This window comes from Nyctereutes procyonoides, unplaced genomic scaffold (genome assembly GCF_905146905.1).
Source record: "Nyctereutes procyonoides isolate TBG_1078 unplaced genomic scaffold, NYPRO_anot_genome, whole genome shotgun sequence".
In the NCBI taxonomy this organism is placed as follows: Eukaryota; Metazoa; Chordata; class Mammalia; order Carnivora; family Canidae; genus Nyctereutes; species Nyctereutes procyonoides.
This window is the reverse complement of record NW_026575139.1, coordinates 26,028,786-26,056,572: the sequence shown is the minus strand read 5'-3', so window position 1 is coordinate 26,056,572 and position 27,787 is coordinate 26,028,786. Positions and strand designations below refer to the sequence as shown.

At 38.9% G+C, this 27,787-nt stretch overlaps 1 protein-coding gene and 1 pseudogene across 3 annotated transcripts in view; both read left to right on the top strand.

The window, feature by feature from the left end:
• Positions 1 to 27,365, top strand: part of PSEN1 (presenilin 1) — a 74,678-nt gene extending 47,313 nt beyond the window's left edge. For all 3 annotated transcript variants that reach the window (XM_055303937.1, XM_055303935.1, XM_055303936.1), the window contains exons 8-12: positions 629 to 727; positions 10,860 to 10,946; positions 13,745 to 13,918; positions 24,106 to 24,224; positions 26,089 to 27,365. In XM_055303937.1, coding sequence (XP_055159912.1) covers positions 629 to 727; positions 10,860 to 10,946; positions 13,745 to 13,918; positions 24,106 to 24,224; positions 26,089 to 26,244 — 635 coding nt within the window. In that variant the 3' untranslated portion in view covers positions 26,245 to 27,365. The remainder of the gene's footprint in view (positions 1 to 628; positions 728 to 10,859; positions 10,947 to 13,744; positions 13,919 to 24,105; positions 24,225 to 26,088) is intronic.
• LOC129496032 (L-lactate dehydrogenase B chain-like) lies at positions 21,174 to 22,675 on the top strand (annotated as a pseudogene).
• Positions 27,366 to 27,787: the final 422 nt, after the last annotated feature.

The window sequence follows — 27,787 nt, the reverse complement described above, 5'->3', positions numbered from 1 at the left end:
CATGTATTCTAAGACCTGGTTATGTGAAGTGCATTTGACAGGAGAACCAAAGAAATACTAAATTTTTTCATCCAAAAAGATTTATTATTTTGTTTTAAATTTACTGTCCTTTAACTCAAGTATCCCTAAGTACTACATACAGTTTTTAAAAAGGAGAGGGAATCAGTCTCTGTTACTCTGCTGTTCATATTTTGAAAAATTCAGTAATCCTCTGTATTAAATTCCTCTCATTCTAAGTTTCCATCTGTGGCTCATAGAATGATTTGTTCAGAAATAACTTGTCTTTGTTTCTGCCTGTTGGAAATTGACAACTGCTCCTGTCATTATCTCTGCCTCTTTTCTTCAAACTGGAAAGACATTACTGGAACTTCATCATGATCCATTGTAAACATAAAATAGGCAAAACCCAAATGAAATTCACATGGATCTTCTGTGTGGTTTTGTTTATTTTGTTTAGGTTGTTTTTCCCCCCACCAGTTTACCTGCTGTTTATTTCATATTCATTCAATATCTTGCTATTGTAAACAAGACATTATTAACACTTTTTCCCTTGGTTAATTCTTCCCTAACACACTCATTTGTAAGTTTACTCAATATACTTTTCCAGATATTTTTTTTCTCTTTCTAGATTTAGTGGCTGTTTTGTGTCCAAAAGGCCCACTTCGTATGCTGGTTGAAACAGCACAGGAGAGGAATGAAACTCTTTTTCCAGCTCTCATTTACTCCTGTAAGTATTTTGGAATGATGTTAAATTAGTACCCACTTAGAACTTATAGGAACTCAAACACATGTAATTATGATCATTATCGTGATTCTTTTTCTCATCTTAAATGCATAGTATTAAGAGAACTTCTCCACACCCCTGTTTGCTTACAAACTATTGTCTTCCAACTGATGCTAGTTCAAGAGAGTTTTCAGTAGGTGTAGAAATGGAAGAAATATTTAGAGAGTGGAGAGCCATTACTCCTATTTAAAATCTTAGTAGTCAAAGAGTTATTGAGCACTTAACACAGAGGAATCTTGCTCTAACTCACTGAAAGAATTGTACTATTCCTTCACAATGCGTTTGCCGCTTTTTTGTTGTTATTTTGGTGTCCTTCTCGATCATTCAGTACAGATGCATTTGGGCATTGACCTAATCCGCCACCGAGCACTATGGGGGACATAAAGATGTGTAAGATACTTTGCCTTCCTCAGAGCTCCTTTCCTTACAGTTTAGAGGTGAGATAAGACAAATGTATAAATAAGCCACATCCAAGGCATTCTTGTTAACCAGATTCAGAGGAGGCACAATCAAAGTGTAAGGAGAGTTAAGAAGAAGGAAAACCTGGCTGGGGAATCAGGGAACAGCTTTGTGGATGAGATAGCATTTGTATTGAACCTTTTAAGGATGGTGGGATTTCAGCAAACACAGATGGGATAGTTGATTCTGTAAGTGGGCTTGTCACAAAGAATGGCTTTGAGACATAAGTATGGGGCATCTTTATCAAACTTTAGGCATTTAGATTGACCAGGACATGGAGTAAAAATGGGGGAGAGTATTAGGAGGATGAGTTTAAAAAGGCAGACTAGGGCAAGGATAGCTTCGAGTGGCTGGTTTAGATATCTGTATGCTGGGATCCCTGGGTGGCTCAGCAGTTGCGCATCTGCCTCTGGCTCAGGGTGTGATCTCGAGATGCTGGATTAAGTCCCACATCGAACTCCCTGCATGGGACCTGCTTCTCCCTCTGCCTATGTCTCTGCCTCTGTGTGTGTGTCTCTCTCATGAATAAATAAAGAAAATCTTAAAAAAAAAAAAAGATATATGTATGCTATTCAGTGATCACTGGGGAATCACAAAAGTTCTTGAGCATAAAAATAATGTGATCAGAGCTGTGGCTCCGTAGGCTTGCAGCATTGTGCAAGATGAATTGTGGGTGATGAGAACTGAAGTAGTGGAAAGCATAACTAAGCAGATACTGCTGTGATCTTGCTGGGAAATAATGAGGGTCTGAATTGTAGTATTGTTGATGACAGATCAGGAAAGAGAACTGAATGACAAGAGGCTTTGGAGGTAGAATCAGAGTTTTTAGCAACTGATGGAGAGAAGTTTTAAGCCTGAAGGAAAGGTGAATGAAGGAGATGTTTTTCTTATTTGAAGAACATTTAGTTTTGTCTGTGGCCCATGTGTTATTTATAGTTGGTGGGACCTGTGAAACAGGTAGAAATTCCCAGCATAAGTTTCAAAGTAAAGTACTACTGCTTGGGGAAAAGGTTGATCAAAAGTGCAAGATTGAAAGTGTAGCAGTGGTAGTTGAAACTTTGGAAATGGATGAATGGTTCAAACAAAAGTGAATGAGAAGAGGATGTTGAGAGAACTTTGTCAACTCCTGTGTTTAGAGAGTGAGAAAATGAAGAGACATCAGTAAAGGGAAGAGAAGAAAATTGGGATAGCCAGGATTTTTCACTTAACAGTATCAAGACATGTTTTCCATGTCAGTTTGGGAAGTGGCTGTACAGTATTCTCTGTATGGATACTCAGAAAAGGGTGTCCTTTAGACTATTTCCATTTCTGTCACAAACATTGCTTACAGAGATCATCTTTGTGAACATTTTTGTAAGATATATTCTTAAAAATGGAATTGCTAAGTCAAAGCATGTATGCCTTTAAATTTTGGTGGCTGGCTCCAAATTCCCCCATAAAAAGGCTACACCAATTTATATTTCCTTTAGTAGTGTGAAGGTATCAGTTTCCTTACACCTTCATTATTATGTGTGTATGAAACTAATAGGCAAAAAATAATCTCTTGTATTTATTTATTCATGAGAGACACAGAGAGAAGGAGAGGCAGAGACACAAGCAGAGGGAGAAGCAGGCTCCTCGCAGGGAGCCTGACATGGGACTCGATCCTGAATCTACAGGGTCACACCCTGGGCTGAAGGCGGCGCTGAACTGCTGAGCCACCTGGGCTGCCCTCTTGTTTTATTTTGATCTTGGCTTATTAACTAATAGCTATTAGTGATTATTTGGACTTTTCTTGTGTTTTTCTTAGCTATATATATGTATATATACATATATATATGTTTTTTTTTTAAGATTTTATTTATTTATTCATGAGAGACACACAGAGAGAGAGAGAGAGAGAGAGAGAGAGAGAGAGAGAGAGAGGCAGAGACACAGGCAGAGGGAGAAGCAGGCTCCAGGCAGGGAGCCCGATGGGGGACTTGATCCTGGGACTCCAGGATCATGCCCTGGGCCGAAGGCAGGTGCTAAACTGCTGAGCCACCAGGGATCCCCAGCTATATACTTTAATTTCTTGTTTTGTGACTAGGTATGATATTCATTTCCATATTTAAAAATTTTTAATTGTACAAGTAATACATTAATGTATTATGCTGGAGAAACTTAAATATTGTAGATAAAGCTAAATTTCACTATAACTGTCATCTCCAATCTTAATACCTTACCAAGCAGTTAGCCCTCTTATCAGTTTGATATATCTTTGTAGACATTGGGGGGGTGTTTTTTTTTCTGTTGGGTTACTAGAAAAGCAGAGTTTTAAGAAGGAGAAAACCAAATGCTCTTAAAGCCAAAGATAAGGACTAATGATGCCTTGGACATCTTCAGTGACATTTAAGAGAGCAGCTTCAGTAGAATGGTAGGGCCAGAAGCAGTGCTCCAAAGGGAGAAAAGTGTGTCTGTGTTTTGCTTTTGCTGGCAGTGGAAGTTACAGTGTGGCCAGGAGAAGAAGGTAAAGGAGGAGAGATACAATAAAAACATCACCTACTACTGCAGAGACTCCTCTGTCTCACAGGCAGAGCAGCAGTGACCTAAGAGGAGAGTGGGCCTGAGGAAAGTTGTTTCCAGGAGATAGAAGATATAATTGTGTTTCTAAGGTTGAGGGGAAGGAGCCAGTGTAGAATGCCTTTGAAGAGACCAGCAAGAAGGAATGATTAATGGAGCAAGGTTATCAACAAAGCAGGTGGAAGTTGCTCTAAGAGTTGAGGAAGAATTTGATGAGAACTGGGAAGATTTGGGAGGAAGGAAAAAGAAGACAGAAAAGCAGAAGGTAATGAGACATAGTGAAAGAGAGACGAAAAGTTGGGAGCATGTGTTAGTTGCCCTTAATCTTATAAACCCAGTCATTCAGGGGAAGTGGAGAGGTGAAGACTAGCTTGTACCCGGAGAAATGTGGTCAAGTGTTAGAAAACCCATTGTCTGGAATGCAGTGATCTTTTTTTACTCTTTTTATTCCAGTACAAATTTATTATCATGTGCTTCCTGTGTTTTTTGGCAGAAAAGAGCAGGTGAAGTTTTGAACATCAGTGTTTTCCTCTTAACATTTGGGTGTGAGCTGCTTATGTTTTATTCCTGGAAATTAAAATCAACTATTTTGGGGATCCCTGGGTGGCGCAGCAGTTTGGCGCCTGCCTTTGGCCCAGGGCGCGATCCTGGAGACCCGGGATCGAATCCTACATCGGGCTCCCGGTGCATGGAGCCTGCTTCTCCCTCTGCCTGTGTCTCTGCCTCTCTCTCTCTCTGTGTGACTATCATAAATTTAAAAAAAAAAAAATTCCTTAAAATCAACTATTTTATATTTGTGCATATAGAATGTTCCACCAAATTTTTATAGTGAATGCCGGTTGGAAGTAACTTAAGTGTCCATCAAAGAGAACACTTTCAAATACTTATGGTACATTCATAAAATAGATAATTTTTTTTTAAATTTTTATTTATTTATGATAGTCACAGAGAGAGAGAGAGAGAGAGGCAGAAACACAGGCAAAGGGAGAAGCAGGCTCCATGCACCGGGAGCCCGATGTGGGATTCGATCCCGGGTCTCCAGGATCGCGCCCTGGGCCAAAGGCAGGCGCCAAACCGCTGCGCCACCCAGGAATCCCTAAAATAGATAATTGTACAACCTTTAGAAAGACTGAGGTAGACTGAGGTATACAGACTGACATCTGTATATGTCCAAGTGTTTTTTTAATGTTAAAAGTTATATACTAAATACAGAAAGCAAGACTTATAGGTTCTTGGGTGGCTCAGTCAGTTAAGCATCTGCCTTTGGCTCAGGTCATAATCTCATTGTCCTGGGATCAAGTCCGACGTTGGGCTCTCCTCAACAGGGAGTCTGCCCCTCCTCCTCTGCACCCTCCCCACTTGTGTGCTCTATGTCTCTCAAATAAATAAATAAAATCTTTAAAAAAACAAGAAAGCAAGATTTAAAGCCATAACGCAGTATCCTTTGGGAGGAAGGGAGCTATGTATGGTTGTCTATGTATATACAATCCTGATATATTTAAAAGACTGACAAAAGGCTAATAGTGTTTACCCTCAGGAAGTGGGATTTAGAGATTAAAGTAACTTTTATATTTTTCTTTTTACTTTTCTTCACTTGTAGAGTTTTAATAGTACTTTATGGGGTTTTTTAATTTTTAATTTTATTTTTTAAAGATTTTATTTATTCATGAGAGACAGGGAGAGAGAGAGGCGGAGACACAGGCAGAGGGAGAAGCAGGCTCCATGAAAGGAGCCTGACCTGGGACTCGATCCCGGGTCTTCAGGATCAGGCACTGGGCTGAAGGTGGTGCTAAACCGCTGAGCCACCCGGGCTGCCCAATTTTTAAGTTTTTAAAAGATTTTTTATCTTATTTATTTGAGAGAGTGCACAAATGGGCGGCAGAGGGAAAGGAAGAAGTATACTCCATGCTGTTTTAATATAATTTTTAATTTATTTATGATAGTCACAGAGAGAGAGAGAGAGAGAGAGAGAGAGAGAGGCAGAGACACAGGCAGAGGGAGAAGCAGGCTCCATGCACCAGGAGCCCGACGTGGGACTCGATCCCGGGTCTCCAGGATCGCGCCCTGAGCCAAAGGCAGGCGCCAAACCGCTGCGCCACCCAGGGATCCCCACTCCATGCTGTTTTAAATTTTTTTTTGTGTTTTCATAATTTTATATTGTTTTACTGTTATGTCTACTGTTAGCTGTTGTTACAGTAATGTAGTATAACATACTATCTTAAAACTCAGTGCCTTGGGGATCCCTGGGTGGCTCAGAGGTTTAGCGCCTACCTTTGGCCTGGGGTGTGATCCTGGAGTCCCGGGATCGAGTCCCGCATCAGGTTCCCTGCATGGAGCCTGCTTCTCCCTCTGCCTGTGTCTCTGCCTCTTCTTTCAGTCTGTCTCTCTCATGAATAAATAAATAAAATCTTAAAAAAACAAAAACAAAAAACTCTGCCTTAAAAATAATAATCATTTATCATTCTCCCTCCCACCCCCCCATGTCTGCAGGTCATTTGACTTAGCTGCTCTGACTTGGCTGTGGTAGCTCTGTTGCATGTATTCCATTCTTCCACTAGTGGGCTAGCTGAAAACATGTTTTTATTGGGTAGAGGAGCAAGACAGTGGCAGCATGACCTTTTAAGGCCTAGGCCTGATATTAGCATGCTGTCACCTCTGCCACTTGCCATTGGTTGAAGCAAACCACATAGCTGAGGCCCTCCCCCCTCCCCCCCCCCCAAGAGAAGGAAGACTGCATTCCATTCACAGTGACACCATGGCAGGCATGTGGGTACAGGAGGGCTGAAAAATTAGGAATAGTTTTTCCGTCTGCCACATTAAACATGTATATTGATTTTATATTGTAAATAAGCATTTATTCTGTTGTTTAAAAATATTCATATATCTATTTTAAAACTCAAGTCTGCATAATATTTGATATTCTGAGGTATTTTAGCAATAATTCAACATTTATGGGAAAATAAAAGCATAAACCTTTACGTCTTGTGTAGATAAGACAAGTTCCAGAAAGTATCTGTTCTCATGAAATACTAAATCTGTAGTGAGGATTTCATAAATCACTGAGTTTGAGAGGGCTTTTTTTTTTTTTTAAGCAGAATGTAAGAAAGGAGCAGTATTATTAATCAGTACTTTTTTCCTGATGCAGAAATAAACACAAATATGGAAAGTTTTAAATATTGACTATTTGGTCTTTAAAAATGCAATCCTTTTTTGCATTTGTATGCTCTTCCCCAGTTAAGGATATTTGGTTTGCAAAAGGGTCATACTTTTCCTCAGGAAATGTATGCATTTTTGTTTTCTATTTCCATCGTTCGCTGAGAAAATGTACACCTAGATTTTGAACTCAAATCATTCTCCCCTGATAGTCACTAATAGAGGAGGTCTACCAAAAATTCAGGTAGCTGGGATCTCTGGGTGGCGCAGCAGTTTGGCGCCTGCCTTTGGCCCAGAGCGCGATCCTGGAGACCCGGGATCGAATCCCACGTCAGGCTCCCGGTGCATGGAGCCTGCTTCTCCCTCTGCCTATGTCTCTGCCTCTCTCTCTCTCTCTGTATGACTATCATAAATAAATAAATAAATAAAAAATTAAAAAAAAATTCAGGTAGCTTATCAAAAATTGAGGCTAACAATTCCTTGAGGTAGTCTATTTTCTATAAAGTTATATATACATATATATATATATATATAGAGAGAGAGAGAGAGAGAAAGAATATATATATATTATACATATATATAGTATATATATGCATACACATGCACTTTATATATGTATACTTTACATATATACTTTTTATTTTTTTATTTTTTTTAAAGATTTTATTTTTTTATTCATAGACACAGAAAGGGGCAGAGACACAGACAGAGGGAGAAGCAGGCTCCACGCACAGAGCCCCATGTGGGACTCGATCCTGGGTCTCCAGGATCACACCCCAGGCTGCAGGCGGCGCCAAACCGCTGTGCCACCAGGGCTGCCCTACATATATATATTCTTTTTAAAGGGAGTTCATGCATGGGGTAGGGGGTGGGGGGGGTGGGGGGCCTGGGGAAAGGGCAAAGGGAGAATCTTAAGCAGGCTCCACACCCAGCTCAGAGTCTGATGTAGAGTTTGAGGTCATGACCCAGAGATCAGAACCTGAGCTGAAATCAAGAGTCGGACATTCAACTGACTGAGCCACTCAGGTGCCCCTATAGCTTTTCTTTGATTTAATATCAGTTTGGGGAGTTTAGATTATGTTAATTTTTTAAATTGCATATTTTTCTATTGATCTAAGATGTTTGTTGACTTAAAAGATTGAGAAGTGGGCTTTTAGGTACTATTTTAGTAATATCCAACAGGTCTATATTCGATTACTGGTAATTTATGAGTGGTTAGCAAATTACTGCCTGTAGCCAAATCTGGCCTACAGCCTGTTAGCCAAGAGTGGTTTCTACCATTTTAGCACAAAGAAGAGTATGTGACAGGCCAGATGTGACCCACAGTCCCAAAACGTTTATTATTTGCCTCTTTACAGAAAAAGTTTGCTGAAACCTAATTTCCATGCTAGTATTAAGTATTGAAACAAAAGAATTTGTAGCTCTCTTTTTCCATACTTGCATAAAGGAAATCAAAGAAGTACTTGCTACCTTCATTGCTATCAGATCTACAGAAATCTATAAGCCTTTCACATGGCAGTTGCCCTTGTTTTTCTTCTTCAGGTTTGAATTTTAACAGTGTATCACTTGCCTGGATTATGTTGACTTTGATCAGTTAGTTGGGTTATCCTATAGTGAAACTTGTTTAACCTCAAAATTATGAAGCCATGGTGATTGAGTAAATGTGGCTGTTGTAGAATTTTCAGTCTTTTCAGTTGCATGTTTCTTTTATAAGTTACTCAAGAAGTATGAGTATTCAGAAACATGGGTATAATTATAAAATCAGTGAAAACAAGCCAAAAATACATAGATGCCAAGTATCTTGTTTAAAATTGTTTATTGTGACCATAGATTAGACTCAGGTTTTTGCTAGCACTTGGTTCCTGCTGAAACCCTATATGCACATGTTTGTATGTATTTTTATATTATCCTTGGTGTAATTTTGGAATAATTTCCCAAAAAATGGTATTCTTGAGTCAAAGGGTTAATGCATAGGTTTTTTTTTTTTAATTGAAGTATAGTTCACATACAGTCTTACAGTATTTTCAGATGTACAACATAGTGATTTGACGTTTAAATACATTATGAAATGTGCACCATAGTAAGCATAGTTACCACCTGTCACCTTCTGAAGTTATTATAATATTATTGACTATATTCCCTATGTTGTACTTTACACTCATGGTGACTTACTTATTTTGTAACTGGAAGTTTGTAGCTCTTAATCCCCTCCATCTATTTTGCCCATCATCTCCCCTCCCCTCTGGCAACTACCCATTCTCTTTATGAATTTGCTTCTCTTCATTTGTTTTGTTTATTCATTTGTTTTAGCATAATAACATAAACATCTAGGTCCATCCATGTTGCAAACGGCAAGATTTCAGTCTTTTTTTTTTTTTAAGATTTTACTTAGAGATAGAATGAGCTAGCTGTGGGGAGAGTGGGGGAGACGACAAGTAGACAGCACACTGAGTACAGAGCCCAATGTGTGGTTTGATCCCATGACCCTGAGATCATGACCTGAGCTGAAATCAAGAGTCAGATGCCCAACCAACTGAGCTACCCAGGAGCCCTGATTTCATTCTTTGTTTATGGCTGAGTAATGACACATGTAGTTTTGTTAGATGTTACTAAATTCCCCTTCAATAGGGGCTATCCCATTTTTCATTCCACCTATTATATATGAGAAGCACCATTTTAATATATTCATGTTATCCTTTAACTAAAATGTGAGAGTTGCATGTGTTATATACTTACATCTATATAGATATATTTGTACTTAATGTGGAAGGGACATAGAATAGGCTAATTGACTATCCCTTTTATGTTTATTGCTTTTAAGCTTTTTTTATTCCCTGTATATCGCATAGTTTAGCATTACTGAAAATCCCAGAGGTCAAGCATCCTTAGAATCATAATGATCAGGACGCCTGGGTGGCTCAGTAGTTTAGGCCTGCCTTCGGCTCAGTGTGATCCTGGGCTCTCAAGATAGAGTCCCACATCAGGCTTCCTTCGTGGAGCCTGCTTCTCCCTCTATGTCTCTGGCTCTCTCTCTCTCTCATGAATAAATAAATAATATCTTTTTAAAAAAGAAAAAAAAAGAATCATAATGATCATGTGATGCTTTTTTGAGTCCTGGTTTGTTCTCTTAGTCAATAAGTAATTTTCATCAATGATTTCACATTATTTTAGAATATCATTCAAGTAGTCCAGCTGTTTTTTCAGTAGGGTCTTGTTGGCCTGAACAGTTTTCCCTCTGGTTACTTTTCAGGCACTGGAAATGATGAAATTCATATAATTTTACAGCAGCAGCTGTAGTTTGACAGCTAGAGTAAATACTCGGTTTCAGAATTTTTACTTTAATCTGCCAAAATCAAAGGAAACCTTTTGTATTATTTAATAGGCATTTACTTCTGGGGATCCCTGGGTGGCTCAGCGGTTTAGCACCTGCCTTCGGTCCAGGGTGTGATCCTGGAGTCCCGGGATCGAGTCCCACATCGGGCTTCTGCATGGAGCCTGCTTCTCCCTCTGCCTGTGTCTCTGCCTCGCTCTCTCTCTCTGTGTCTCTCATGAATAAATAAATAAAATCTTTTAAAAACATAAAATAATATGCATTTACTTCTGATTGTTAAGGACCTTTTTTTTTAAAGAATATTTATTTATTAGAGAGTGAGAGCACAAGCAGTGGGGGAGAACAGGGGAAAAGGGAGAAACAGGCTCCCCACTGAGCAGGGAGCCCCATGTGGGCTCAATCCAGACCTTGGAATCATGACCTGAGCCAAAGGCAGATGCTTAACCAACTGAGCCACCCAGATGCCCTTGTTAAGAATTCTTAAGGCAATATTAAGAAGATTGCTGATTTTTGTAGAAAGATAATGGCCTGTTTTCTATTCATGTCCTTTCTGTGTTTCAAGTTCTTAACTAGACTTGTCTTTTTCAACAGCAACAATGGTGTGGTTGGTGAATATGGCAGAAGGAGATCCAGAAGCCCAAAGGAAGGTATCCAAAAACTCCAATTATAATGCACAAAGTAGGTGTCTTTCATTTGGTAATTTCCTGGTTTTTCCGGGTCATTGTCCTGTTATATTGGCTAACGGCTATGAAGCAATGATGTTTTAACCTCTGTCTTTGGTCATGGACTCTTGAGAATCTCCTGAAAGCTGTGGTAATACCCACTAAATACAGATAAATATTTAAGGAGTTCCGGTGCTCTAAACCCAACCATTCAGCCAAGGGACCCTACGTAAAGAATTTCTGCCTTAAAATACCATTAATATCAGTATGGGAAGGTTCAAGTTGAGGCTATAATTTAAAAAAGAAAAGCTAGCCTTGCTCTTGAGATGTATAAAAATGAGAGCTTTTTTTGTCTGATGTGGCCAGAGTAACTTAAATATAATTTTACTTGAGATGTGATCATGTTTGTCCCAAGAAGACAAAATATTCCAGGTGCACATGACTTTCTGGAGGGGAGGATAAAACTAATGATCTAGGCGGAGAGATCGAAAGGCCCTTGTGGATACACAGAAGACATTAAGGTGGATATAAGTTAGGAGTGTTAGAAAGAATTGGAATAATGGCACACTAAAAGTAGTCAAGAAAAAAACTTTAAAAAAAAAAAAAAAACAAAGAGCTAACCTTATGAGGAAGCTGAGAAACAGGTGGAACAAAGATTGACAAGAGAAGGAAAAAGGGCCTTAGTTGGGTTACCATCTGCTGAGAAAAGGAAAGTTTAAAGAGCCACAGAATCCACTGACTTAGAATTTGCATTAACAGCAAAGAGGACACTTTCAACTGGGAGTTCTGAAAGGAGCAAGGGACCAGTAGGAGACCTGGTGGAGAAGAAAGAAAAATATATTAGAAGCACTTGCTACCAGTCTGGCTATTGTGGTAACCTGTGTTAAGTTAAAGACAAAAAAAAAAAAATAATAATAATAAGTTAAAGACAAAAGATTGAGTTGCCTGTGAATATATATGTATGAGAGAAAAAGGTTTTATTCTTTTGACAAATACTGATTGAGCACCTGTGTGCCCGGTATTTTACGAGGCACTGGGAATGCAGCACTGAACAGAATATCCTATCCCTTTGGAGCTGATAACCTGTTTGGACAAACACAAATGTTCAACATTAATTCCACAAATAATTCATACAGTTGAGAGAAGCACTCCAAAGGACAAGTATGGTTGCTGTGAAAGTTGATAGTAGAGGAATTTCATTTACTCTGGAAGGTCAGGAAGGCTTCCCTGAGGAAATGATAATAGGTGATGACAAGTTGATGAGTAGAAAAACTTTCCAGAAGAGGAAACAACAGGGAAGGGCCTTGAAGTTTGAAGGATCTGGGTAAACTTCAAAGTTCGTCAGTGGGAGTGCTGTGGTATTTGGGTGGGCTGTATGTACTTCATTGTGTGGAGCTTCCCCTCATTGCAGGATATTTAGCATTTCTAGCCCCTCATTAAATGCTAATAGTGGCTTCAAGGTGTTGCAGTAGTCAGAAAGCCCTCCATCCTAGATATTTCCAAATACCCCTCAGAAGGGAGGTGCTACCCAATATCTGAAAACCACTGTGTTGGAAGAGCTAGAAGTCAGATTGGAACAGAAAGACACAGGGCTCCAAATGGGGTGGCTGAAAGATTCACAAGTAGGAGCGACAAGGGTTGGGACAGAGTAGGGACCGCTGTTTTTATTTATAAATCTTATGCTTACGTGATTTTTGTAAACTCCAAACCATGGAAGATTCAGGATTTGTAGAGGACTTGGTTAAGGAAAAGAATACAAATTACAAATACAGAATTGCTGTGGCCTCCCTGAAAAACTCCATGTAAGTGAGAGGCCTGAAGTGTGCAAGCTTTACTTTGCATGGTAAATCCATTTCTGTGAACATATTTTACTTTTATTAAATGTAATAATGAAGGAGAAAAAAATTTATCAACTTTACTTTTGTATTTTAATTATCTTTGATGTGTGGAAGTTTCTCGGGACTCTCATACTCACAATTTTCAGTCTGATTGATAGTCATAAGAAAATGACTAGGCCGTAAAAAAATTCACCTCCTTCTCCTTTTTTTACCTCACCTTCCAATAATGGTCTCTTTTTTTATCTTAGTCACTAAAAACACAGGTGCCATCAGTTAGGCTTTGAGCTGCCAACATCAGAAAATCCAACTTAGTTGCTTTAAACAAAGAAGAATTATGTTCTCTCATGTGACCAGAAGTCCTGATGTATAGGCATTTGTAGAGTTGGTCAGTTTTATGATCCTGTGATGTCATCAGGGGCCCAGGTTCTTTCCATCTTTCTGCTCTACCATCCTTAAATATAGGCTTGGTCTTCAGCCTGCTGCTTCCAATGTCAAAAGATGACAACTGTAGTTTCAGGCATCATATCCAGATAAGACACCATCCAGAGTTAAAAAGGGGCTATTTATTTCTTCCTTGAGTCTCTGTCAAAGGGTGAGAAAAATTTACCCCAGATTCAGAGCAGACTTTACCTCACCACACATTGGCTAGTACCAGCCTCAGCCTTAGAGCTTTCGTTAGGAAGAGGAATGAGATTACCACGCTTGGCTTGGATTGACCATAATGAACCTCCAGAGTCATGTGCATGAGAGGTGGAAACTATTCAAATCAGGTCTCTGCCCTCAGGAAACAAGGAGGGAAATGTTTATTGGACAAGTAACTTTAAGGCTACTTTAATAGCTTATGATCTGTGATTTGAGAGCGAACTAACCTAGTTATGTGACAGTTGGGTAGTTACCACTTCCATGTAGTTTTCTTAAAGGTATTAAGAAATTTTTCTAAATGTTACAGAGCTGTAATTTTCACTTTCTCTTGAAGGCACCGAAAGTGAGACCCAAGACCCTGTGACAGAGAGTGATGATGGTGGCTTCAGTGAAGAGTGGGAAGCCCAGAGGGACAGTCGCCTCGGGCCTCATCATTCTACAACTGAGACGCGAGCTGCTGTGCAGGAGCTTTCCAGCAACATCCTTGCCAGTGAGGACCCAGAAGAAAGTATGTGCATTTCTCTGTGTTGAAAAGTCATGGGTTCCTTTAGGTACTGCATTACCAAACTCTTCAAAAATAAAATGGAGAGTGTTATGGTCTAATTTTGAATAAGAGTGTAGCTTTTAGTGGGAAATACTAAGAGTTGTTGCTTTTCTCATAGTTCATTTTATAAGTGAGCCAAATTATGCCCCTCAGATTTTGGGAAATAGCCCTTCATAGCCTGAACTTTGGCATTTGTTTTATAAGGTAAAATATTTTTTTGAAATTATTATTGCAGTAAGACTTCATGACTGCAATTTCCTCTCTGCTGTGCAGAGAGACCTGTGGATTTGAATGTTTCAGCCTTGTACATCATTATTTTCTTTGCTGGAAAGCACTGCATTTTATGAATTTTAAAGAAAAAGAGATTTAGGTTATGGGGAGAAGTGCAAGCATTTTTCAGTGTCTAAGACATGTTGGCACTTAGATTTAGGTTAGCACTTAGAGCTTCTTGGGAGCATTATCAGCCAGTAGAGCCCCTTGGTTAGGGCTTAGTCATTTCTTCAGTTAGTCTTAAAGATGTGATTTATTAAGAGATTAACACATTTTCCAACTAAATTATTTTTTTTTCCTCCTCACAAAAGTGAAGCTCTGGTTTAAAACATAGTGAGGGGCGTCTGGGTGGCTCAGCGGTTGACTGTCTGCCTGTGGCTCAGGGCATGAGATTGAGTCCCACATCAGGCTTCCTGCATGGAGCCTGCTTCTCCCTCTGCCTGTGTCTCTGCCTCTCTGTGTCTCTCATGAATAAATAAATAAAATCTTAAAAAAAAATTATAGTGAAAATAATTGAGTAGTTTTAAAGAAACATCTAAATTTCTTAGCTTCTTTATATTTACTGATCACTAATTATTATGATCTTGACACTATCCTTCAGCTTCAGCGGAACATTTCTTATAGCTCAGCCTTACTCTTTTAACTGGTTCAGAACGTGGGCATATCCTTGACTTTAGTGCTTGGCTGAGTTTTCCAGATATTAGAGCCAGCTACAATCTGCGACTTTCACACTCCAGGGAAACTAGATATAGTTACCTCATCTCACAGCCAGGCTTGAGCTTGTCTTTGCTGGTATATTCTCTGCCTGCAAAGTTACCACTGTAATTAGGTTGCCTCTTCTGTTCCTCTCTTTTCTCAAAGGTGCTTATAGCCAAAAGAAAGAAGTAATATAGGGGCACCTGGGTGACTCAGTCAGTTAAACATCTGCCTTCGGCTTAGGTCATGATCCCAGAGTCCTGGGATCAAGCCCCACGTCAGACTCCCTACTCAGCAGGAAGTCTGCTCCTTCCTCTCTCTCTGCCCCTCCACCCCCCCTCATGTTCTCTCTCTTGCTTTCTCTCTCAAATAAATTGAATCTTGGAAGGAAGGAAGGAAGGAAGGAAGGAAGGGAGGGAGGGAGGGAGGGAGGGAGGGAGGGAGGGAGGGAGGGAGGGAGGGAGGGAAAGGAAAGGAAAGGAAAGGAAAGGAAAGGAAACAGAATGAATATAGCTGTTGAGCATAGGGAGGAGAGAAGGAAAGAAAGAAAGAAGTAGCTGTTGAGCATAGCAATATGACTCTTTCATGACGGCCCTTGTGACTTGAGTGCTCTCTCCTGATCATTGCTTCGTGTGCTCTTCATCTCTTACATGCACACACACCTTTTATTTTAAAGGAAAACTCAGATATTGTCCCTCCTAACCTCAGAATGATTTTTTTTTTCTGGGACCAATATAAACTAATAATTGACATACTTTCATCATCTCAGCATCCAGGAACATAACCATCTTTGATTGCATTATTATTTTTTTTTAAGTAAGCTCTACACCCAATGTGGGGCTCTAGTAACGTAGGACTCTGAGATTAGGGGTCCCATGTTCTACCAACTGAGCAAGCCAGGCACCCCTGATTACATTAGTGTTTTAAACCAGACTTATGGTTACTTATAAACAAGTCTTAGTTTACACTAGAATTTGATTTGTAAAAGACACATATTATCTTCCAAAGTAGCCTTTTAAAAATCAGCATCTAATCAGAAAACTGAAGGATTTTAAATTAGAAATGTAAAATATTCACTATGAAGGCAGTTGGTCTTCCTTTTAGTGACTTTCAATATATACTTCCCTCAAATATCATGCTTGTAGCAGTCAAATCCTAAGTGTACTAGCAATCAGTAGACTTAAAATTTATCAACATAATGAAATTAGCCTGTTGTTTTCGGGAGAAGTTTGACTCCTAGGGATTCTTTTCTGTAACCTCAAGAGAAATGAAAGATAAATTTTACTATTATCTTCAAATGTAAGATTTTAGTAGCAAGGAGATAAGATGATACATTTCAGGCAGTTTTTTAAAGATTTTATTTGATTGAGTGAGTGAGTGAGACTGAGAGAACATGAGCAGCGGAGGGACAGAGGGAAAGAGAGAGAATCTTCAAGCAAACTCCCTGTTGACTGGAGCAGATATGGGGCTGGATCCCAGGACCCTGAGTTCATGACCTGAGCCAAAACCAAGAGTTGGATGCTTAACTGACTGAGCCACTTGGGCACCCCCTCAGCAGTGTTTTTTTGTTTTTTATTTTTTGTTTTTTAATAGGATTTATTTGAGAGAGAGCTTGTGAGAGGAAGGGCAGGGTGGAGGGAAAGGGAGAAACAGAATCTCAAGCAGACGCCTCACTGAGTGCAGAGCCTGATGGTGGGGCTTGATCTCATGACCCTGAAGTCATGACCTGAGCCAAAACCAAAAGTCAGATACTTAAAAGCCACCCAGAAGCCCACTCCCCTCTTTTTCTTTTCTCTCTCTCTTTTTTTTTTTTTTTTACAAGATTTTATCTCCAAAAACAACAACAACAACAACAAAAAGATTTTATCTCCACCCAACGTGGGGCTCAAAATCATAGTCCCAAGACCAAAAGTCCCATGCTCCACCAACTGAGCCAGGTACCCCTCAGACAGGTTTTAATAGCTTTATATTTATTACAAAGATAATAGGAAATATTTTTATGTTATGTTTAAGCTAGGCATATATTACACTGCTAGAGGTTGCTAGAGAACTCTTACAATTAAAGTAAATATTCACTATCATTTATTGTCTGTACTACGTCTTATGTTTGGTAGACCAGCAGATGCTCCTTACAATATTAAAGGAACACCATGTTACTTGAAATTATTTTTCAGAGTTAATAAAAACAACACAACACGATAGAAGGCCTAGACTATCATTAGCAAATAGCAGTAAAGTACTAGCAGGCAATCTTAGTGTTAGCACTTTCCAGTAGGTAGAATACTGTTCATTCATTTTGAGTAACTTAAGCAATTTCCATTGCTGTTGTTTTAGTTATTTGGTTATGGCACATTTTGATTGAATAAATCAAAAGGAGCTATTTAAAGGAAAATTCCTGAGCAATGTGATTATTTCTTAGGTCTTTATTATGATTCAGGTTCTTCTGATTATAGGTGAATAAAGCTTGAGACTTCAGTAAATGCAAAAAAAAAAATTTTTTGATGGTTACTTGTCTCCTTGCTCTAATTTTGCTAATAAAATATACCTACTCTTTTTTCTCCATTAAAATGAATTCTGTGAAGTAGAACTATAGCATTTGCCATAACATTGCTATTAAACATAACCATTTTAAACATTTATGTATTTAAGTCATCTCTATACCCAGTGTGGGTCTTGAACTCATGACCCCAAGATCAAGAGTTGTGCACTCTTCCTACTGAGCCAGCCAGGCATCCCCCTTAACATAAGCCTTTGAATGAAAAAAAAAAAAAAAAAGTCAGGCCATAATTTTAAGCTTGATTTTTATTTTTTGGTAGCGTTATATTAACAGAACTGTTCAATTATCACCACAGTTTATTTTAGAATAGTCTAATTACCCCTCGAAAAGCCCACATTCCTTAGTTGTCCAGTTCTTCAATCTCTCCCATCCCCCCATTTAAAGTACATAATGTAGTGATTTTTATTATATTCACAGAGCTGTGCAACCACAATGAGTTTTAGAACATTTTCATCACCTCAGAAAGAAACCCCGAACTCATTAGCCCCCAAATTCAACAATTAGACTTTTTTTTTTTTTAAACAATTATATTATTGCCTATCCTGGACATTTCATATAAATGGAATCCTACAATATATGGTCCTTTGTACGGATTTCTTTCAGTTAGGGTAATGTTTTCAAAGTTCATCTATGTTGTAATATATGTTATTTCCATTTTTTATAGCCAAATAGTATTATATTTCATGTATATACCACATTTATTATCCATTCATCAGTTAACAGACATCTAGGTTGTTTCCATTTTGGGCTGTTATGCATAATGTTGCTCTCAGTATTCATGTACAAGTTTTTGCGTGGACATGTTTCTATTTCTCTTTGGTGTATACCCAGGAATGGAATTGCTAGATCATATGATTACTCTGTTTAACTTTTGAAGTACTGCCAGACTGTTTTCCAAAGCAGCAGTACTGTTTTACATTCCTGCCATCAGTGTGTGAATTCTTCCATTTTTCCACATCCTCAGCAATGCTTATTGTCTGTCTTTTTTATTATAATCATTCTAGTGGGTAGAAAGTAGTATCTTATTATGGTTTTCATTTGCATTTCCCTAAAGGTTGATGATGATGTGTATTTTTTGTGTGTGTTTATTGGCCATCTTTATATTTTCTTTGGAGAACTTTATTGAGATCCTTTGAACATTTTTAATTTGTCTCTTTATTATTGAATTGAAATAGTTTTTTATATATTCTAGATACAAGCTTAGTTTTTACTTTGCCAGATAAAGGCAAATTTTTTCTCTTGCATTATCTTAAAATTTTCGTTTCTATAACATTTTTTTTCTGAAGAATTTAGTTTTAGTTTCTTATAGTACTTAACATTTGAGATCAGTCTTTCTAAGGTTGTTTGTTTAGCCTTTATACATGCCAAAATTTGTGTGTGTGTGTGTGTTTTAAATTTTTATTTATTTATGATAGTCACACAGAGAGAGAGAGAGAGAGAGAGAGAGGCAGAGACATAGGCAGAGGGAGAAGCAGGCTCCATGCACCGGGAGCCCGACGTGGGATTCAATCCCGGGTCTCCAGGATCGCTCCCTGGGCCAAAGGCAGGCGCCAAACTGCTGCGCCACCCAGGGATCCCTGTGTGTTGTTTTTAAACTCTTGATAACAACTCTTGAAATGGCTTGTAATCCCCATCTTAGAGCTGGAGGATTTGAGGATTAAAGAAATTAATCAACTTGCTCTGGATCACACAAGTACTTAAATAGTAGAACTGGCCTATTCTGTACACATAAAACTGGTGAGTGTATTTATCAGTCTGGGAATGTTAGCAAGTTAAAGGGTGGCTGACCCTGTAATTCATAGCTTTAGACTTCAGGGGTCATATGTTTATCTTTTCCACTAAGGAAGACTTCACTTGACTCCCACAACTCAAGAACAACACTGGTTTCTCAGTAATATATTAATCAGAACTTTGCTTCTTTCTCACCCACGTGTGAAATAGACCAAACATCTCAGGGTCCTCCACCTCTGTCTCCTGGAAGTAGTTTCTCTAACCCAGACAACAAAACTTTGAGACCAGGATCAAACTTCAATTGGAAATAGTTACTTAACAGAAAGGTAAAAGCCAGTTGTAAAGTTTTATGGATTAGTAATGGACTCCAAAGTTTAAGGCATATCTTCTGAATCCATTGTTTAGCCTTTACTTAATTATATATTGTTTTGAAAAAAATTTAAAGGGAAAAATGTTTGATAACAGAAAACCTAGGGCATTTGCCTTTCTTGCAAGTTTTAGAATCAGCTTGTCAATGTCTACAAGCTGATGGAAATGTAAAGAATTTTCAACATCCAAAACAATTTTGAAAGAAGAAAAAGTTGGTGGACTTACACTATTTGACATCAAAACTTACTGTAAAGGCATAGTAATCAATTCAGGCACAAGGACAGGCATATAAATCAATGAAACAGGGCAGCTTGGGTTGCTCAGGGGTTTAGCGCCACCTTCAGCCCAGAGCCTGATCCTGGAGACCTGGGATCGAGTCCCACATCAGGCTCCCTGCATGGAGCCTGCTTCTCCTCCTGCCTGTGTTTCTGCCTCTCTCTCTCTCTCTCTCTCTCTCTCTCTCTCTCTCTCTGGCTCTCATGAATAAATAAATAAAATCTTTTAAAAAAATAATAATCAATGAAACAGAATTGTGAATCTAAAAGTAAACCTTTACATTTATAGTATTTTTTACAAAGGTGCTAAAGTCATTCAACAGGAAAAGGATATAATCTTTTCAACAATTGATGCTGGGACAATTAGATATCCAGATGCAAAAGAATGAATGGAAACCCCTGCCTCACCCTACCCATCCATCACACACACAATCAAAAATGAACTCAAGGGGCAGCCCGGGTGACTCAGCGGTTTAGCGCCTTCTTCAGCCCAGGGCCTGATCCTGGAGACCTAGGATCGAGTCCCACATTGGACTCCCTGTGTGGAGCCTGCTTCTCCCTCTGCCTATGTCTCTGCCTCTCTCTCTGTCTCTCATGAATGAATAAATAATTTTTTTTAAGAAGCATAAAATAAAAAAAAATACAACAAAAAAATGAACTCAAAATGAATATAAACTGAAATGTAGATTATAAAACTAAAACTTCTAGAAGAAAACATAAGAGAAACTTTATGACCTTGCATTGGGCAGAGTTCTTCAATAGAACACTGATGCAGAGAAGAAAAAACTGATAGATTGGACTTCACCAAAATTAAAAACTTTTGCACTTCAAAAGATACCATTAAGAGAAGATATATTTGTACACCCAGTTCCATAGCATTATCCACAGTTGCCATGAGGTGGAAGCAACCGAAGTGTCCACTGATGAATGAGCATATAAATAAAACGTGTATACATGCAATGGAATATTATTCAGCCTTAAAAAGGAAGGAAGAAAGCTTTTTAAGTTTTTCTTTTCTTTTCTTTTTTTTTTTTTTTTTTTTTGAGAGAGCAGTGGGGAGGGATAGAGAAAGAGGGAGAAGCAGATTCCCCGCTGAGCAGGGAGCTCACCTTTGGACTTGATCCCAGGAACCATGAGTCAAAGGCAGATGCTTAACCACCTGAGACATCTGGGTGCCCCAAGGAAAGAAATTGTAACAGATGCTATAACATGGATGAACTTGAAGACATTCTGTTAAGTGAAATAAGCCAGTCACAAAAAACAAAAAAACAAATACTGTATGATTCCACTTATGTGAGGTACTTAGAGTAGTCAAATTCAGAGACAGAAAATAGAATGATGGTTGCCAGAGACTAGAGGGAGAAAAGGAGGAGTTTGTGTTTAATGGGTACAGAGCTTTTGCAAGTTTTACAAGATGTAAAGAGTTCTGTGAATGGAGGATGATGATGGTAGCACAATAATGTGAGTTTACTCAATGCCATTGAATTGTGTATTTTGGTCTCCTTCGTGTGACCCTTACAGCCGCTGGTCTCGGGGCACAATGGCAACTCTTAAGGAAAAACTGCACCAGTTGCAGAAGAAGAGGCTGCGATCCCAAACAATAAGATCACTGTAGTGGGTGTTGGACAAGTTGGTATGGCATGTGCCATCAGCATTCTGAGAACGTCTCTGGCTGATGAACTTGCCCTTATGGATGTTTTAGAAGATAAACTCAAAGGGGAAATGATGGATCTACAGCATGGGAGCTTATTTCAACAGACACCTAAAATTGTGGCAGATAAAGATTACTCTGTGACTGGCAATTCTAAGATTGTGGTGGTGACTGCAGGAGTCCACCAGCAGGAGGGAGAGAGCTGCCTCAATCTGGTGCAAAGGAATGTTAATGTCTTCATTATTCCTCAGATAGTCAAGTACAGTCCTGATTGTATCATAATTGTGGTTTCCAACCCAGTGGATATTCTTACATATGTCACCTGGAAACTAAGTGGACTACCTAAGCACCGTGTGATTGGAAGTGGGTGTAATCTGGATTCTGCTAGATTTCACTGTCTTATGGCTGAAAAACTTGGCATTCATCCCAGCAGCTGCCATGGATGGATTTTGGGAGAACATGGCGACTCAAGTGTGGCTGTGTAGAGTGGAGTGAATGTGGCAGGTGTTTCCCTTCAGGAACTGAATCCAGAAATGGGAACAGACAACGACAGTGAAAATTGGAAGGAAGTGCATAAAATGGTGGTTGAAAGTGCTTACGAGTCAAGCTAAAAGGATATACCAACTGGGCTATTGGATTAAGTGTGGTTGATCTTATTGAATCCATGTTGAAAAATCTCTCCAGGATTCATCCAGTGTCAACAATGGTGAAGGGCATGTATGGTATTGAGAACGAAGTCTTCCTGAGTCTTCCGTGTATCCTGAATGCTCGGGGCTTAACCAGTGTGATCAATCAGAAGCTGAAGGATGATGAGGTTGCCCAGCTCAAGAAAAGTGCAGATACCTTGTGGGACATCCAGAAAGACCTAAAAGATCTGTGACTTCTGGCTTCTAGGCTGTAGAAATTTAAAACCATGTTGTGATTAACTGTGAGCCTTTAGTTTTTCATCCATATACATGGATCACAGTTTGCTTTTATCTTCCTAAATATGTGAATCTGGGCTCACAGAATCAAAGCCCATGCTTGGTTCAATGCTTGCAATATGAGCCTTGAACAAATAAAATTAACTATTGTAGTGTGCCTCTAAAAAAAAATGTATTTTACCACAATTTAAAAAACTTTTTTTTAAAGATTTTATTTGTTAATGAGAAACAGAGAGAGAGAGGCAGAGACACAGGCAGAGGGAGAAGCAGGCTCCATGCCGGGAGCCCAATGTGGGACTCGATCCTGCGTCTCCAGGATCACACCCTGGGCTGAAGATGGTGCTAAACCGCTGAGCCACCCAGGCTGCCCTAAAATTTTTTTTAGAAAAGATTCTTTTAAGGAAGAGAAGACACAGACTGAGACAATACTTACAAGTCATATTTCAAGTCCTGTTGAAGAACTTGTGTTGAGGATATGTAAAGAATGCTCACAACTCAGTAATAGAAGATAATTCAAATATGCCCAGCCTTGGAGAGAGGGCCCCAGTCCTACTTCAGCAGGGGCCATTCGATGGGAACTTTGACCAAATTTCTGTAATAAGCATTTCTGGTTCACATTTAAATAAAATTAAAAAAAAAAAGATAACCCAAATAAAAAATAGGGAAACCACAGGAGAAATATAAGAGCTAATAAGCGTGTGAAGAGCTATTCAACATCATTCATTAGAATGTCTATAATCAAAAAAACTGTAGCAGTACCAGGTGTTGGTGAGGGGTGTGAAGAAACCAGAATGCTCATGAGCCACCAGCAATACATGTAGACTGGTAGAGCCAGTATGGAAAACAATTTGGCAGTTTCTTAAAAACTAAAGGTAAGCTTATCACATAATGCAGCAATTCCATTTGGAATTGGGTAGGAATCTACCCAATAGAAATGAAAACACACAAAGATGTGTACCCTTGGTCTCAGCATGATGTTCATAGCCCCAAAATGAAAACAAGCCACATGTCCATCAACTGATAAAATATAGTATATCCATACAATGGAAAACTATTTCATCAGTAAAAAGAAACAGTATAGATACATGTAATATCATGGATAAACCTCAAAAATATGTTACATGAAAGAAGTGAGTCACAGAGACTACATACTATATAAGTCCATTTCTGTGAAATGTCTAGAAAAGTCATATAGAGCTAGAAAACAAATCAGTGGCTGTGTAAGCCCTAGGGTGATGAAAGTAGTGGTGGATTGTGGTGATGGTTGGACAACTCTATAAATTTTTTACAATAATTCAACTGTACAGTGGGTGAATTTTATGAAGTAAATTACACCTATCTCATAGAGGTTCTTGTGAGGATTTATGAGAGCAAGTGCCATGTGTAAAGGAGGTGGTCAGTAGAGGACCGTTGTTATTTATTATTCTTTTTGTATATAACAACAGCATCTACTATCAAAGACCCCAGAGTTAGCCATGTAGAATCTGAAACTCATGTTGGAGGGAACCAAAAAAGAAAACTTAGCTGAAGTGAATTTTATATGTCATTTACTGCTTTCTCGTTCAGTATTAGGATGCAATACAGCAGTGGCTTTTTTCTTTTTTTTTTTTTTATTTGCAGCAGTGACGTTTTTAAATTGATCGGAAAGAGTGACAAATTTCATAATTATTCTTTTTTAGGGGGAGTAAAACTTGGATTAGGAGATTTCATTTTCTACAGTGTTCTGGTTGGTAAAGCTTCTGCAACAGCCAGTGGAGACTGGAACACAACCATAGCCTGTTTTGTAGCCATATTAATTGTAAGTATACACTAATAAAAACATGTCAGGACTCCTCATCTCAGAACTCTGATTATGCTGCTCCTTGAAGGTGGTCCATTTTAACCCCAGCTGGGCTGAGTGTGCCAGTCACCTGGAGAACTTTAAAAATAATTAATAATAATTGAACCTTACTTGAATAGGTCACCACCTGGCCCCCCCCATTAAAATCAAAATCACCTGGGGGCTTTAAGAACTATGCATCCCTGTCCTGAGATTTTTTTTTTTAAGTTTGATTTATTTAAGAAATCTCTATACACATTGTGGGGCTTGAACTCACAACCCTGAGATGAAGAGTTGCATGCTCCTCGGACAGAGCCAGCCAGGGGCCCCTGCCCTGAGATATATACAGTTTTAATTTTGTGTTCTTGTTGTTTTTAAAGTTCCCTGGAAAGTTCTGATAGGCATCTCAGGTTAGGAACTGCTGTTTCAAGCCTAGCAGTATAGCTATGTAGGAAATAGGCTGTGTTATCAGTCTTCAAGGGGTACTTGGATCCTTACGTAGTCCGTAAGTCTCATGGTTATTTTTCCTTTAATGCCACAACCTGCAGCAAACAGTGCTTGTTGGGCAGCAGGTATGAGGCAAGAAAAGCTAACACAATGCATGATGCCATGTAGATCTTGCTTTAGTGTCACAGCATAAACCCTGAAGCTTTCAAAACGATAAGTAGGAGATATTTCTTATTGGTATTTTTGCTAAAGGTGTATGTGAGTGAAATTAGATGAGAGCCTTTACTTAAACATTTATGATGACATCTGTGGTTTATCATGATAATAAAACCGTCTAGAAATTTCATGTAATTTATCTTTCTTTTGAGGTTAGTTGTCTGGATGTGTTGTATCTTTCAAGAAGAAAATAACTTATTCTGGATAAACCTGAACTGATGCTCAGTTTTCAGACCTTGTCTCAGTAGCTAGGGTTAAAAAAATGGACTATATTATATGACTGCTGGGTTTACAGGTATTCCTCTACTTTCTGAAAGTTCATATTATACCACTTAACTGTTTTTTTGTTTTTGTTTTTGTTTTGTTTTTTTTTTTTACTAACCAAAAGAAATCCAAGGAGGATTTTTTTTTTTAAGATTTTATTTATTTATTCATGAGAGACAGAGAGAGAAGCAGAGACACAGGCAGAGGAAGAAGCAGGCTCTCTGCAGGAGCCTGATGTGGGACTTGATCCCCAACCCCGGGATCAGGCCGAGTCAAAGGCAGATGCTTAACCACTAAGCTTAACCACTAAATCGTCCCAAGGAGGATTTTTACTTTTACAGAAAAAGCATTCCCATACTAATGAAGGTCTTCCGTAAAAGTGAAGTGGCGTAATTCAAACTTTGAGAAAATGGGGATATGCTTCACTTTATGTCATTTTGGCTTACAAAAGGCTTTGTAGGAATGCTCTACTTTCAGATAGAGAAACCTGTATATACTTCATAAACTTATACTGGTTTATTCAGTGAGCATCTCTTTGCCCCCATATAACATAGAAGTTGCTCTTCACCTCTGGGATTTTAGCCAGCCAAACTAAACTCACAGTAGCCAATCAATATTTTAGATAGATAGAAATTTCAGTATTATTTAAGTTAAAATAGTTTTACTTATTTTTGGATTATATTTCTTATCTAGAATTAGGGGGTGAAGTATCAACAACTTGTAAATAATGAACTCTAATGCTGCAAAGGAAAAGAAATGTTTCCAAATTAAAAAAAAAAAAAAGTCCCAAAATTTAACCTTAAAGGATAGTATTCAGTGAACTAAATTAAGACCAGGACTTGTGATTGGGTTGTTTTTGCATGAAATACTTCCATAATTTTGTCTGAGTTTATGTCTTTTCCCCTCTACTCCACAGGGTTTGTGCCTTACATTATTACTCCTTGCCATTTTCAAGAAAGCATTGCCAGCTCTTCCGATCTCCATCACTTTTGGGCTTGTTTTCTACTTTGCCACAGATTATCTTGTACAGCCCTTTATGGACCAATTAGCATTCCATCAATTTTATATTTAGCATATTTGCAATTAGAATCCCATGGATTTTTCTCCTTTGACTATAATAAAATCTGGGGAGGACAAAGATGATTTTCCTGTGTCCACATCTAACAAAGGCAAGATTCCCAGCTGGACTTTTTGCAGCTTCCTTCCAAGTCTTCCTGACCACCTGTACCATTGGGCACTAGAAGGGAGGTATCTACAGAAACTGGTTTGAACATACGCCATTGTGATGGACTGAGTCCCTCGGTGCAAAAACTACCAGATTTGAGGGACAAGGCTAAGGAAGAGGGACGGACCACGAAGTTGCTGTGCTCCCGCCAGCCGTGTAACCCTTGGTCACAGGTGGATTTTACCAACATTGCAGACTCTCAGGACTACCATTACCAAGAAATTAAATGGCGTGGTTTAAACCAAACAAGACTCCTCATCTTAAACTACATGTTGAAGATCAACCTAATTAACATGTATTGAATTCTGAAATTTTTCAGGAGGTACTGTAAGGAAAGCGGGCACCAGCGGCAAAATGAAAAGGTTTTTGAAAAGGGGCTCCAACTTTCACTTTCAGATCTTTTTTGCTGCAGACTTACCATTTTTAAATAAGACTTTTTTTTTCCACTTTGAGTCAAGTCAGATGTGTAGGTTGATTTTGAAAAGTTTCATTTTCAAGAACTGAAATTCAGTACTATCAACGGTTGCCATGTTTTCCCACGGCCAGTATGAACTGATCTTGAGGCTTGCTTTATCCTAAAAGTCTTAGCCTCAGGTTCTAAATTCAGTAATTTCTGGAAAGAGTGGAATGATACCCAAACGGTTTCCTATCAGCCTTAGGTGCATTCTGGATTTTCCACCAAATTCTTTATTTTTACACATACTTGTAGGGTCACTTGCCCCTGGATGCTTCCATCGTTCCCATCTCTCCCTGACTCCCCCATAAGCATTCTCTTACACAGTAAATGAGACAGCTCTGTTGTGGTAGCAGATGATACAGTTATTCTAGGATTTTACTCTTTGTGTGGTGCAAAGAACGTGTTATAAATCAGTGCTGTCAGCCTCGCTGTCATAATTTCTTCAGTAGCAAATACAATGTGTGCCCAAAGACAGTGGAATTAAAGAAGAGTAAAATGGCTGGTGAAGCACTTTCTGTCCTGGTTTTTCTTTTTTCTTTTTTTTTTTTTTTTCTACAACCCATTGTCTCTCACCATGGGTCAGAATTTGAACCAATAGCCAAAATGCTGGTGGTTTATAAAGTCAGTTGTATCAGTACAAAGTTGGAGTTTAGAGAAAGCCATGATTTTACTCGGTGAGCCTTGCATGGGAGGACCTAGGGTCAGGAGGAGAGCCAGCTACCAAGAAGAGAAAGAAGGGGCCTCTAACAGCCAGTAGGACAATATGAGCTCATGTCCCGTGGGCAGATGTTAAGGAGGAGGGACAGTTTATTCCTCAGGAACCTCACAGTGGGTGTTCTGTGCTTTCTCTTCTGCCTTACGTTTCATTTCTGTAGACCTTTGAACCGGCAGTTGGGTTGAGGCCAAGCACAGCTCAACTAAGGGCATAAACAG